The sequence below is a fragment of the Rhinatrema bivittatum genome, chromosome 4 (assembly GCF_901001135.1).
Source record: "Rhinatrema bivittatum chromosome 4, aRhiBiv1.1, whole genome shotgun sequence".
Taxonomy (NCBI): domain Eukaryota; kingdom Metazoa; phylum Chordata; class Amphibia; order Gymnophiona; family Rhinatrematidae; genus Rhinatrema; species Rhinatrema bivittatum.
The window spans coordinates 483,745,944-483,759,930 of NC_042618.1; the positions used below are offsets into that span (position 1 = coordinate 483,745,944).

General features: G+C 47.8%; 1 protein-coding gene across 1 annotated transcript in view; it reads right to left on the reverse strand.

Moving 5' to 3' along the window:
• ANKS1B (ankyrin repeat and sterile alpha motif domain containing 1B) overlaps positions 1 to 13,987 on the reverse strand; it is a 591,267-nt gene that overhangs the window by 658 nt on the left and 576,622 nt on the right. Inside the window, exons 24-25 of the mRNA XM_029597376.1 lie at positions 7,623 to 7,760; positions 4,050 to 4,217 (exon numbers count right to left, since the gene is read on the reverse strand). Coding sequence (XP_029453236.1) covers positions 4,050 to 4,217; positions 7,623 to 7,760 — 306 coding nt within the window. The remainder of the gene's footprint in view (positions 1 to 4,049; positions 4,218 to 7,622; positions 7,761 to 13,987) is intronic.

The window sequence follows — 13,987 nt, forward strand, 5'->3', positions numbered from 1 at the left end:
GAAAAACAGAATGTTAATGAAAGAATGAAATTATATATCTGTAAATACATCTCTCTCTCTCTCTCTCTCGCGCTGAACAAATTACAGAACACAGAAGATCCTGAAGGTACAGATACACATTGAGGATCCTGGGTAATGATTGCCTATCCAGTACTGTGTGTAGGAAACTCACAGCATGTTGGGTATAGAAACAGGACATTCGCTATGTATGGTTTAGCTGGAGAAGATTCTCCCTGATTGTAGGACAGACAGAGAAGATCCTGATGGTACAGATACACATTGAGGATCCTGGGTAATGATTGCTTATCCAGTACTGTGTGTAGGATACTCACAGCATGTTGGGTATAGAAACAGGACATTCGCTATGTATGGTTTAGCTGGAGAAGATTCTCCCTGATTGTAGGACAGACAGAGAAGATCCTGATGGTACAGATACACATTGAGGATCCTGACTAATGATTGCTTATCCAGTACTGTGTGTAGGATACTCACAGCATGTTGGGTATAGAAACAGGACATTCGCTATGTATGGTTTAGCTGGAGAAGATTCTCCCTGATTGTAGGACAGACAGAGAAGATCCTGATGGTACAGATACACATTGAGGATCCTGACTAATGATTGCTTATCCAGTACTGTGTGTAGGATACTCACAGCATGTTGGGTATAGAAACAGGACATTCGCTATGTGTGGTTTAGCTGGAGAAGATTCTCCCTGATTGTAGGACAGACAGAGAAGATCCTGATGGTACAGATACACATTGAGGATCCTGACTAATGATTGCTTATCCAGTACTGTGTGTAGGATACTCACAGCATGTTGGGTATAGAAACAGGACATTCGCTATGTATGGTTTAGCTGGAGAAGATTCTCCCTGATTGTAGGACAGACAGAGAAGATCCTGATGGTACAGATACACATTGAGGATCCTGGGTAATGATTGCCTATCCAGTACTGTGTGAAGGATACTCACAGCATGTTGGGTATAGAAACAGGACATTCGCTATGTATGGTTTAGCTGGAGATGATTCTCCCTGATTGTAGGACAGACAGAGAAGATCCTGATGGTACAGATACACATTGAGGATCCTGGGTAATGATTGCCTATCCAGTACTGTGTGAAGGATACTCACAGCATGTTGGGTATAGAAACAGGACATTCGCTATGTATGGTTTAGCTGGAGAAGATTCTCCCTGATTGTAGGACAGACAGAGAAGATCCTGATGGTACAGATACACATTGAGGATCCTGACTAATGATTGCTTATCCAGTACTGTGTAGGATACTCACAGCATGTTGGGTATAGAACAGGACATTCGCTATGTATGGTTTAGCTGGAGAAGATTCTCCCTGATTGTAGGACAGACAGAGAAGATCCTGATGGTACAGATACACATTGAGGATCCTGACTAATGATTGCTTATCCAGTACTGTGTAGGATACTCACAGCATGTTGGGTATAGAAACAGGACATTTGCTATGTATGGTTTAGCTGGAGAAGATTCTCGCTGATTGTAGGACAGACAGAAGATCCTGATGGTACAGATACACATTGAGGATCCTGACTAATGATTGCTTATCCAGTACTGTGTGTAGGATACTCACAGCATGTTGGGTATAGAAACAGGACATTCGCTATGTATGGTTTAGCTGGAGAAGATTCTCCCTGATTGTAGGACAGACAGAGAAGATCCTGATGGTACAGATACACATTGAGGATCCTGACTAATGATTGCTTATCCAGTACTGTGTAGGATACTCACAGCATGTTGGGTATAGAAACAGGACATTCGCTATGTATGGTTTAGCTGGAGAAGATTCTCCCTGATTGTAGGACAGACAGAGAAGATCCTGATGGTACAGATACACATTGAGGATCCTGACTAATGATTGCTTATCCAGTACTGTGTGTAGGATACTCACAGCATGTTGGGTATAGAAACAGGACATTCGCTATGTATGGTTTAGCTGGAGAAGATTCTCCCTGATTGTAGGACAGACAGAGAAGATCCTGATGGTACAGATACACATTGAGGATCCTGACTAATGATTGCTTATCCAGTACTGTGTGTAGGATACTCACAGCATGTTGGGTATAGAAACAGGACATTCGCTATGTATGGGTTTTTTTTCCCATTTCTAGGTCAATATTTAAAAGATCAAGGCCCTGAACGTACGAATGTAGGTGCCTCTTTAGAAGACCGTTCGGCGTGTCTATTTAAGTGAGTAAAATAGCAAGGCTCCTAAACTTAGGGATATTTTCAACTAAATCGTAAGAAGTTGCCACACTGGGCCAGAGCGAAAGTCCATCAAGCCCAGTATCCCGTTTCCAATGGTGGCCAATCCCGGTCACAAGTACCTGGCAGGATCCCAAACATTAAATTAATTCTTAGGCCCTAAATTTGGCTGAAAATTCATGTGAATTCAGGTGGTGGGTGCGCTTTCTTTGTGTCTGTGGGAAAAATGTTTAGTGTAAGGAGCTAAGTGTGGCCCCTCGGAGTCACAATTATAACCCACGCTGTGATGCAAGAAGCTTCATGATCAGATTAAGTGTTGAAAAGGCATTGAATAGCTTGGGATATAGGAAAGCAGCAAGGGCACTGGGAGCTTTTGTGTGCCATTTAAACGTTGTCAGAGGGCACTGCCATGGCTCATTGCTGAGCCTGCAGAGGTGGTCGGGTGCCCCGCACCAGCACCTGATGTTCAGATCCAGGCTCCGCTCCAGCACCTCACCTGTAGGAGCTGTTTTTTGAGGAGATGCATGTGCTCTGGGGTGTGGCATTGCTGAGCCTGCAGAGGTGGTCGGGTGCCCTGCACCAGCACCTGATGTTCAGATCCAGGCTCCGCTCCAGCACCTCACCCATAGGAGCTGTTTTTTGAGGAGATGCATGTGCTCTGGGGTGTGGCATTGCTGAGCCTGCAGAGGTGGTCGGGTGCCCCGCACCAGCACCTGATGTTCAGATCCAGGCTCCGCTCCAGCACCTCACCCGTAGGAGCTGTTTTTTGAGGAGATGCATGTGCTCTGGGGTGTGGCATTGCTGAGCCTGCAGAGGTGGTCGGGTGCCCCGCACCAGCACCTGATGTTCAGATCCAGGCTCCGACTAGCACCTCACCTGTAGGAGCTGTTTTTTGAGGAGATGCATGCGCTCTGGGGTGTGGCATTGCTGAGCCTGCAGAGGTGGTCGGGTGCTCCGCACCAGCACCTGATGTTCAGATCCAGGCTCCGCTCCAGCACCTCACCTGTAGGAGCTGTTTTTTGAGGAGATGCATGCGCTCTGGGGTGTGGCATTGCTGAGCCTGCAGAGGTGTTCGGGTGCTCCGCACCAGCACCTGATGTTCAGATCCAGGCTCCGCTCCAGCACCTCACCTGTAGGAGCTGTTTTTTGAGGAGATGCATGTGCTCTGGGGTGTGGCATTGCTGAGCCTGCAGAGGTAGTCGGGTGCTCCGCACCAGCACCTGATGTTCAGATCCAGGCTCTGCTCCAGCACCTCACCCGTAGGAGCTGTTTTTTGAGGAGATGCATGTGCTCTGGGGTGTGGGACGTAATGACCGGCATGCAGGACACAGAGAGCTGGACTCCACTTTGTGCACTACACACATTACACACAGCTCCTTCTCTGTCCTTGCAGCCTGTATCTTATCCCCGGGCTGAGAGAGATGGGGAGCACTGGAGGGGCTCTGGCACACCCACGCCTCCCTCTTCCTGGGCGTTTCCACACTCCCCCCTTCTTTGTTTTATAATTTGGAAGAAAGCCTGGTGGGAGCTCTTCTTTTGACTCTATGGATCCTCTCCATGTCTGCATTGCCTGCTTCGTGGAGGTTAGCGTGCCAGCAGCATTTTCATACATGGAGCAGTGCATTGGGCTTGAAAAGGCTGGGAAGCACTGCTATAGAGCATTGTTTAACTGTTTATTTATTGCTTATTGCTCATTACACAATTTGCAAGACACTGTGAGTACAAGCGTGTGAAGTCAGGTGACGGGGAGAGGTCGGAGGAGTAGAGCCCCCAGTAGGCAGAGCCTCACTCTGGGACACAGAGGGTACTCACCATAGACTTGCGAATGCTAACACGAGGTTTGGGAATCGGTTTTGCAGGCTTATTTTCAAAGCTCTCTGGCAGAGTAGAGGAATGACCTCCTTTCCTTGCTTGTAGTGCCAGCTGGTAAGCAACTTCGAATGCTTGGCCTAATGTTAAGATTATTTCATAGGCTAAATTCTGAGAAAAAAGAACATTTAAAGGTAAACAACTCTCAATGTAGTCAAAGATCTTTCTGAATTTTCTTACATGCTGTAGCTATATATGGTGCGTATTGTTAAAAGAAAACCAAACATAAACAACCAGCAGCTCCCTTTTCTTAAAAAAAAAATTCTTTAACTTTCATAATGAAGGAAGCTCATCAATTGAGCTTCCTTCATTATGAAAGTTAAAGAATTTTTTTGCCTCAAACTTAGACTTTCATCCAAGTAACTGCCTTGTATCCCTTACAGCATAGAGGCAAAATTCAAAAGCCATTTACATGTGTCCAAATATCCCCACCTTGTATGTAGGTAAAATGCGCACAGGGATCAACAACATGTGAGAAAAGTTTAGGTCAGAGATGGGGCAATCATGCATAAAATCATAAGAACCTGCTATGCTGGGTCAGACCAAGGGTCCATCAAGCCCAGCATCCTGTTTCCAACAGAGGCCAAACCAGGCCACAAGTACTTGGCAATTATCCAAACTACTAATGGCAGCAATGAGCAGTGGATATTACTTATTTATAGCAGTTTACGGACCTTTCCAAACTTATTTTAAACCCAGTTACACTAACTGCACTAACCACATCCTCTGGCAACAAATTCCAGAGCTTAATTTTGCATTGATTGAAAAAGAATGTTCTTTGATTTGTTTTAAATGTGCTACGTGCTAACTTCATGGAGCGTTCCCTAGTCCTTCTATTATTTGAAAGAGTAAATAACCGCTTTACATTTACTCGTTCAAGTCCTTTCATGATTGTGTAGACCACTATCATATCCCCCCTCAGCCGTCTCTTCTCCAAGCTGAAAAGTCCTAACCTCTTTAGTCTTTCCTCATAGGGGAGCTGTTCCATCCCCTTTATCATTTTGGTCGCCCTTATCTGTACCTTCTCCATCGCAATTATATCTTTTTTGAGATGTGGCGACCAGAACTGTACACAGTATTCAAGGTGGGGTCTCACCATGGAGCGATACAGAGGCATTATGACATTTTCCGTTCTATTAACCATTCCCTTCCTAATAATTCCTAACATTCTGTTTGTTTTTTTGTCTGCTGCAGCACACTGAGCCGACGATTTTAAAGGACCCAAGGACGCAGAAGGTCTCTTAACCCAAATTTGCTTGCTCCTTTGCAATAATTTGCTAAAGAAAGTAGTGATGATGTAAGTCATGGTTTGGACTTTCTATTTATTCTGTAAGTAAACTGTTTCAAAGGAGCTATGGTATCAAGCACAAAAATCAAATGTTTCATCCAATTATCAAAATAGGAATCTAAATCATTAAGAACCAGAGAATCAAAAAACGGAGTCAAAGTCTCTTTAAATTTCAGAATATCTATGAATGGACGCTTTGTATATGTTAATGGCTTACTAAAATTCCTTACCTCAGAAGAATTCTTCACAATAAATGTAATTAAAGAATGGTCAGACCAGGGTCCATCACTAATGTTAAGTGAATTGAAATTCTGCCCCTCTTGCCCTCTTCACCATCTCCTTCCCATTTGGAAGAGCTGTCCTCAGGGGAGTCCCGAGCAGCTCCACGGTTTACCTTCCAACCTGCCACCGGCTTTACCGGAAGATTTAACTTTCTCAAAATGTATCGAACAGATGGGATGAGTGCTTAGTGTCCATGTATGAAAGGATCCCGATCTTCATACAGAGGTCATGGGCATATCTTCAGAGCCAGCTGCTCTGCCGACTCATGCAGAAGTTAAAACCGCCATCCTGGACCCGGCAGGTTAGACTATGCACAGTAGCAACAGTTCTGGCAAGGCTCCTGGGAAAAGCTCACGGAACCTTATTCATCACCTAAGGGATGCTGGCAGGATATATGCAGCATACTACAGGTGAATGTTACGAAGCCCGGGGGCGGCCTCTCACTGACCCTCCCGCGGCCGGAGTGCTGCTTCTGAGGCCTCGCCTGTCTTGTCTCGTGGCAGAAGCCTCCTCTGTTGCTGCCGCCACCGCTCCTGCCTGCTGGATGCCGGCCCTGCTCCCTCTGCGGCCTTGTAGCCGCTGTCACTACCGTTTTCCTCGCGGCGGGCGAGGCTTCCTTCCCATGGCTGGTGCCACTGCTGCAGATCTTCGCAGCCCTGAGCCGCCAGCATTGTCTTCGGGTCCTCTGCTCTTCGTGGCTTGCACTGCCCCCTGCGATGCCACCAACACTGCGGTTTCCCTCCTGGCCCCGGCTTCTCCCTAGGCACGCGGCCATGTCTCTGTTCTTTATTTAAAGGTCCAGCAGCGGGAAAAACCCTGCGGCCCCATCTGATGATGCCATCCCTTGTCATATCTTCAGCCCTATAAAAGGGCTCTTTGCCAGTTCTTCGGGGCCTTCGCAAGGATCTGCCTGCTCCTGGATTCTTCGTTCCAGCTTCTGAGGTCCCTCATAGCTTCTTCAAGGTCTTTTGTTCTTCGTGGGAGCTCCTTTGTCTTTGTCCTGTGTTTCTGTGTCCAGATGTTCCAGTCTCTTTGGTTCCTGTGTCCAGATTATCCAGACTAGTCCATGCCTGTCTCCAGATGTTCCTGATTCTCCAGTTCCCGATCCAATCTCCAGAAGACCACCCTTGAATTTAAACCTGAATCCGAAGTTGAATCTGAACCAGAGTCTTGTTCCTGTCTTTGGAGCTCAGTTCCAATTGGATTCTCTTCCCAGTGCTGCCTGGATTTCTCTTCTTTCCTGAGTTCCAGCCATGAGCCTGTCCCGCTCTCTGTGTGGTCCGCGACCAGCCTGTTCAGGTTGTGTAGGGTGTGCAGTGGGACAGCGTGGTCCGCGACCAGCCCATGGGGGGCTGTATAGGGCGCACTGAGAGGCAGTGCCTTGTCTGACTCTTCAGCCCTTTTGTCTTGCCTTGTCCAAGTCTCCAGGGGCCTTGCCATGTCTCGTTCTTGTTCCAGAGCCATCATTTGTCCTCAACCTCTGTCCGTCCTGATGCACTTGCCGTTCCCATGCGGCAGGTCTGGAAGGGCTATCAAGTGACCGGAGGGCTACCCCAGAGATCAGCATTGCATTGCTGGGTCTCTTCTTGGTGCGTTCAGGTTCGGCAGAGGCCCGAGAGCTCCAAGTCTTCAGCCTATCTGCCTGTGCTTGGATACGCCTCGCCTGCCACGGCGCATACCCTGGTTTCTTCCTCTGGGGTTGTGCTGCGGCCTAAGGCCACACTCTCTCGAACAAGTGACCGCTCTCCTGAGCTCGCATCAGTGAATCCAAAGCTGTTTGCTAAGGTCTTACAGATAAGAATGTTAAATACTGAACAATTCTGTAATTTCCTGCAAGAATGGCTAATCTCATTTCTCATTCATTGAGTCTTTTAATGACCAGGATTCTATCAGAAAACTGAGGCACTGAAGCAGCTGTGAAAAGAGAAACAGTCACCGATACTCACCACATCGAAAGCCGTGAAAACGTGACAGTAATGGTGACTGGACTTCAAGTCTTTTGTGATGTAGGCGAACGTTGAGAGGTCTTCAGGGTCCTGAGCAGCACAGGAAATGTTACGAATTTCATGCTCTGCAATAATGTTCTGTAAAAGAGACAGATCGGGCAATTGGAGATTCCCATGTACGAAGAATAAAACTGTAAATTGTATTCAATACATGAGCAAATCTTGTCCTCAAAACCACCGTCTCCTAGCGTCCACCACCATACTGCAGCACAGTACAATCCATGTGGGGGTGAAGAGTTTTACTACCAAGAAACATTTAAAATCGCCCCAGAATCAAATGATATATTCATTTCATTTCCAAAAAAAATTGTGTTCATAAGTTATGATCTTAGGGGTGGATTTTCAAAGGGTTACGCGCGTATATTACGCACGGAACCCTGAAAACCCGCTCCTGTGCGCGCCGAGCCTATTTTGCATAGGCCCGGCGACGCGCGCAAGCTCCGGGATGCACGTATGTCCCGGGGTTTGAAAAAATGGGCGGGGAGTGGGTGGGCGGGACCGAGGCCTCCGGCATAGCGGTTGTGCCGGCGCACGCAACCTACGCCTGCCCAGAGCCAGGCGCAACTTCGCCAACAAAGGTGAGGGGGGTTTAGATAGGGCTGGGGGGCGGGTTAGATAGGGGAAGGGAACAGGGAAAGCCATCGGGGCTCCCCTAGGGCTCGGCGCGCGCAAGGTGCACAAGTGAGGACCTTGCGCGCGCCAACCTCGGATTTTATAACATGCGTGCAGCTACACGCATGTTATAAAGTCGGGTGTAGATTTGTGCGCGCCGGGTTGCGCGCACAAATCTACGCCCGCGCGTAGGTTTAAAAATCTGGCCCTTGTTGTTTTGATTTCTAAATACATGAGAATATTTCCAAACTTGAATACATGGACATTTGCAACTTGGAAAACTTATAAGCTACCTGAATAGCTGGCAGAAAATACAAAAATGATGGGATGGACAGAAAATATGATAAAGTGCAGTGCTGGCCTTTCTGTGATGTGACTTCTGTACTGCCCAGAATTATGGGAGAATGCTATAAAAAAAATATTTCTGATACCATGACCATGAAGGGCGCTGAATTTTGGGATGGGTTATGGCCATTACTTTAATCTCCTGACCCTTGTGTCTTATCTGAGAGATATAATGAGAATAATTTTCAAACAGCTTGCACAGTTGTAACATCTGTAAGTGCTGAATATATGCGCACATCACCTGCGTAAAGTTACACTTTCTCTTTGGTGGATACTTATGTGCATACTTTTTAACATCAAAAAGCATGCAGCTAAGTGCAGACATCACGCCACGGGAAAGCATTTCCTCAGTGCACATAAAATGTTCCATCAATAAGAAGGCTGAATTAGGAATTATGCGTGGGTGATGTCATCTAGCAGCACCAGACAGACCTCGCTCTTAGCTAGAACTCAGTCTTTTTCTCATCCATGCTGTGTACTTCTCTCTCCTCTATTCAGTGTATATATGTTTATCTTATCTTTCAAAATTTTCTAAGACTTATGATGGAGTTAAAAAAATCTAAGACCTGCCAACTGACCTTTTTATTCTTCTGGTTGCTCCGATAGCACCCAGACTTGTTCTTCCATCGGGTTCCCCACAGGAGCTTTGTGGCTATGAAAAACCCTCAGCCTCCAGCTCTGAAACCTTCCACAGCTATAGGAGTTCCCAAGTCTTAAAGGATGCATGGACCTCCTCAGCCAATGAAAATCCCAAAGGGATGCACTGATACAGAGCCAGGGTGGCCGATAGACAAATCCAGCCCATGTATGCAAGCCACAGCCAATGAAAGGCCCAACCAATATACGTCAAGGCCAATGCATCTGCCTGCGGCCTGCTCGCCTCGTTTCGGCCCGCCTGCCTCCGACTCCGCCCACCCACCGACGTCACTGCCGCTGGGCCGGAGCCCTTTAAAATTGAAGCGCCGATTCAGGCGTCGCGCGCCGAAGGGGCGCGACTAAGGGGCCTGCCCCTTAGTCGCGCCCCTTTGTGCTGCACCTGTGTGCCACGCCCAAACCTTCTCTCCACCGCCACTGACGTCCCCCATACTCAGCGCCCCGAAACACCTCTGCCCTCAGCTTCAAATCTGCGGCCTCTTTCCTCTCACCTCCCACTGTGACCCACTCCCTGAAGGTGACCGAGAAAGAGCGGGAGGGAGTCACACAGCCGGAGAGGGAGCGGGAGGGACGCCGACCGAAAGATATTGAGAAGGATGCCTCTGCAAAGGACATACGTCGCAGTCACTATCAAAACGACGTGCAACAGGACCATCCTCCACACTAGTTTCTCCTCTCACTGTCTCTCAACTCAGACACACGCCAACACGGTGAGCAGCTCAAAGTGCCCGTTCCTCTGTGCTGCGTGCCTGTTTTACTATTTGTACTATTTGTACCCTATTGTCATTAACTGTAATTGTAACTGTAATTACTCAGACTGCGGACTTAGCTAGCTGCTCCGCATATCATCTTCACTACCCATCATCTGCTAGTCCACTGTGCACCCCACCCAGCTACCTGCACTCCCCTTCCTACCTGACCTTTAAGGTAACAACATGGCTGCTTACCCAATCCCTCGCATCCATCACCCTCTCTCCAGACTACCACCCCCCCCCCTCCCCACCACCCCTCCCCCCGCCGCAGATCTCTCATCCCCATCCTTACCTCACCCCTAACCCAATTCCTCAGTCTCACCACCCTTTCCATTATACTCATGAATGCGCAATCCATATCTAAAAAGACACTAATCCTCAATGACCTACTTACGGACTGCACTCCAGACATTTGTGCAGTCACGGAAACATGGCTCAAAGAATCAGATACCATCCTCATAAACCAACTCCCATCCTCCCAGTATGACAAATTCCCCATCCACCGACCTAAAAAAAGAGGAGGAGGACTCCTCTTAGCAGCTAAGAAACACCTTAACCTTAAACCCATCAGCATAGCCGCCCCACCCAAGCTTGAAATAGGTCTCTTTAAGACAGCTACCCTGCAAATCTGCCTTGTTTACGCCCCCCCCCCCCCCACCATCCTTGAGTCCAACCCCTCCCCCCTTATCGAATTTGTTGTGGAATGGATGAAAACAGACACACCTTCCATCATCCTTGGAGATTTTAATCTTCATGTTGATTCACTCCCACCCACGACATCATGCGAAACCTTCATTCATTCGCTCCTTGCTATAGGATTCCGTCAAATTATTACATCCCCAACCCACAAAGCTGGTCACACACTGGACCTGATGTTTATTAACTCCAGTTTCCAGACCACTGACTCACCCATCTGCACCCCAGTGCCCTGGTCCGACCACTATCTCATTGAAAGCCGACTCACCACGAAGATATCCCTCCCAAGTAACCATCCCACTCACACCACCATCAAATACAGAAAAACCTGCCCCAGCGACGAACTAACCGATGCATTAGCTTTCTCCCTACCTAGACTAATCTGCCCAGACCCAGACACAGCCTTAGCCTCCTGGCATAGCCTTACTGAAGACATTACCAACAAGCTTTGCCCACTCTCTGAACGTATTATAAACACCGCAGCGAAACCCTCCAAGCCCTGGTACACCCAAGAGCTAAAAACCCTTAAATGTAATCTCAGACAAAAAGAAAGAAAATGGCGCAAGGACCCAACCCCGCAACACTCCTCCATCTACAAAACAGCCTTACACACATACAGACTGTCCACACTCAAACACAAGCGTGACTTTTATGGCAAAAAAATCCATGACTATAAATTCAACCCTAAAGTTCTTTTCTCCTATGTCACTAGCCTCACCACCCCTATCTCTCCTACCATTCCAGACGCTGAGGCTGCGGCTAAATGTGAAGAACTGGCAAATTACTTTCAAACTAAAATCTCCAACCTGCTTTCCAGATTTCCCCCCACCAATCCCTGTCCCCCCACTAACCTACCCTCGTTTCACCCTCCTTCCCAACCTTCAATGGCCACAATTGACCTTACCTCCTCTAAAGAAATCATAAGCCTCCTTCGAAAACTCAAGCCAGCCTCTCACCCCAACGACACCATCCCCACCAAAGCTTTAATAGCCATCCCCGACAGCATAGCCAGCTCTATAGCAGACATTATCAACTGCTCCTTCACCTATGGGACTGTCCCAGACCCCCTCAAACACGCTGTTGTCAAACCCCTCCTCAAGAAACCTTCCCTAGACCCGAAAGACCCCTCTAACTTCCGCCCCATTTCCAACCTCCCTTTTATCTCCAAACTAATGGAAAAGGTGGTCAATTCTCAACTCATGGACTACCTGGAAAACCATGATATCCTCCATGTTTCCCAATTTGGATTCAGGAAACACTTTAATACTGAATCCTTACTCCTTTCCCTCACTGACCATCTCCTCAGAGGTCTGGGACAAGGCCACAGCTACCTCCTCGCCCTTCTCGATATTTCAGCGGCCTTCGACACCATCAGCCACTACCACATCCTGACACGGCTAGAAAGCATCGGCATCTCAGGAATTGCCCTCGCCTGGTTCAAATCCTACCTCACTAACAGAAAGTTCTCTGTCAAAATTGGAAACAACCTATCTGCTTCTTACCCCTTACAACAAGGAGTCCCGCAAGGCTCATCACTTTCTTCGACCCTCTTCAATGTTTATCTCACACCTCTCTGCCACCTACTCTCTGACCTTAAACTCAAATTCTACCTATACGCTGATGATGTACAGATCATCATTCCCATTCACAACTCCATATCTGACGCCCTGGAGCACTGGGAAAATTGTCTAGCAGCTATCAACGCCCTCCTCACCAACCTTCAGCTTGCTCTCAACACAAATAAAACAGAACTCCTCCACATCTCCTCGCATCCCCATGACCTCTGTGACCTCCCGCCCAACGACCCTAAACTCAACCTCCTTACTGCTCAACCCTCTGTCAGGGACCTAGGAGTCCTTCTCGACCCCAATCTCAGTATGAAACCCCACATCAATTCCATCCTCAAAACTGGTTTCTTCAAACTCAATGTTCTAAAGAAACTCAGACCCCTACTCTACACACATGACCTCCGTACAGTGATTCAAGCCACCCTCACCTCCAAACTTGATTACTGTAACGCCCTCCTCTTAGGACTCCCCCAGTCTTCAATAAAACCCCTCCAACTATTGCAAAACGCCACTGCAAGACTCATCACGAACACACGCAAACACGACCATATTACCCCCATCCTCAAGGACTTACATTGGCTCCCCATCCTGTCCCGTATACACCACAAAACCCTGACCATAATACACAAGTCCATCCACACCCACAATTCAAACTGGCTCGACCTCCCATTCACCGCCTCCTTGTCCACCCGAGCCACCAGATCTACCAACAAAGGCACCCTTCATGTTCCATCCCTGAAAACAGCTCATCTCTCCTCCACCCGCGACCGTGCCATCTCCATTGCCGGTCCGGCCCTCTGGAACTCCCTGCCTGTCCACATGCGCCTTGAACCCTGTGCAATCAAATTCAAAAAGAAACTAAAAACACTTCTGTTCAACCATGCCTACACAGAATAGCCTTCTTAGTCCGTAGCCCGCCCCCCCCCCCCTCCAGGTGACCGCCCTCTCCTTATTCCAAGGAGATACGCAATGTAAATTGTAAATTGTTAATTATTATTCTCTTGTTATGACTTATTTGTTTTCTATCCTTCTTACTGCCTATTGGTTACCCCCTCGCCCAGTTACTCTCCCTGTTGAAATGTACTTTCCAAGCTTGCAGTTATTATGTGAACCGGTATGATGTCCCCACAACTACCGGTATATAAAAGTTTCTAAATAAATAAATAAATAAATCTTCAGGCTGATGCATGTCCCAGCCGACAATCATCCTGGCCGATAAAAGCTCTGGCCAATGTGAGCTATGATTGATGCAAGTTCCAGATGACGCCACTGATAGAAGTTCAGCCAGAGCCATCGATGTAGATTCAGCCAGAGCTGCCAAATATCTGTCCTGGCAGCCAACACTGTTGATGCCAGATCCAGCAGTCTGTGCTGCTGGTACAAGTCCTACGGCCTGTGCAGCCAAGGCAAATTACAGCGGGGGGTGCCACCAACGGTTGGTGCCTGGCATCACTGATGCCATTTCTGATGGACAGCACTGCCAATGAAGTTTTGAGCAGCAGGTTGCCGCCAACGCAAGTCTGGTCAACTGGTGTCTCCACTGCACATTCCCTCTTCTGGTATATGCAGTAGGCAGAGTAACTTACCGAAAAAAAATACCCTGCAGGTCTGCATTAGGAAGCTTCTGCCTTCCTCTTTGCTATTGCACATACTCTATTATACCTATCTAGGAGGGTAG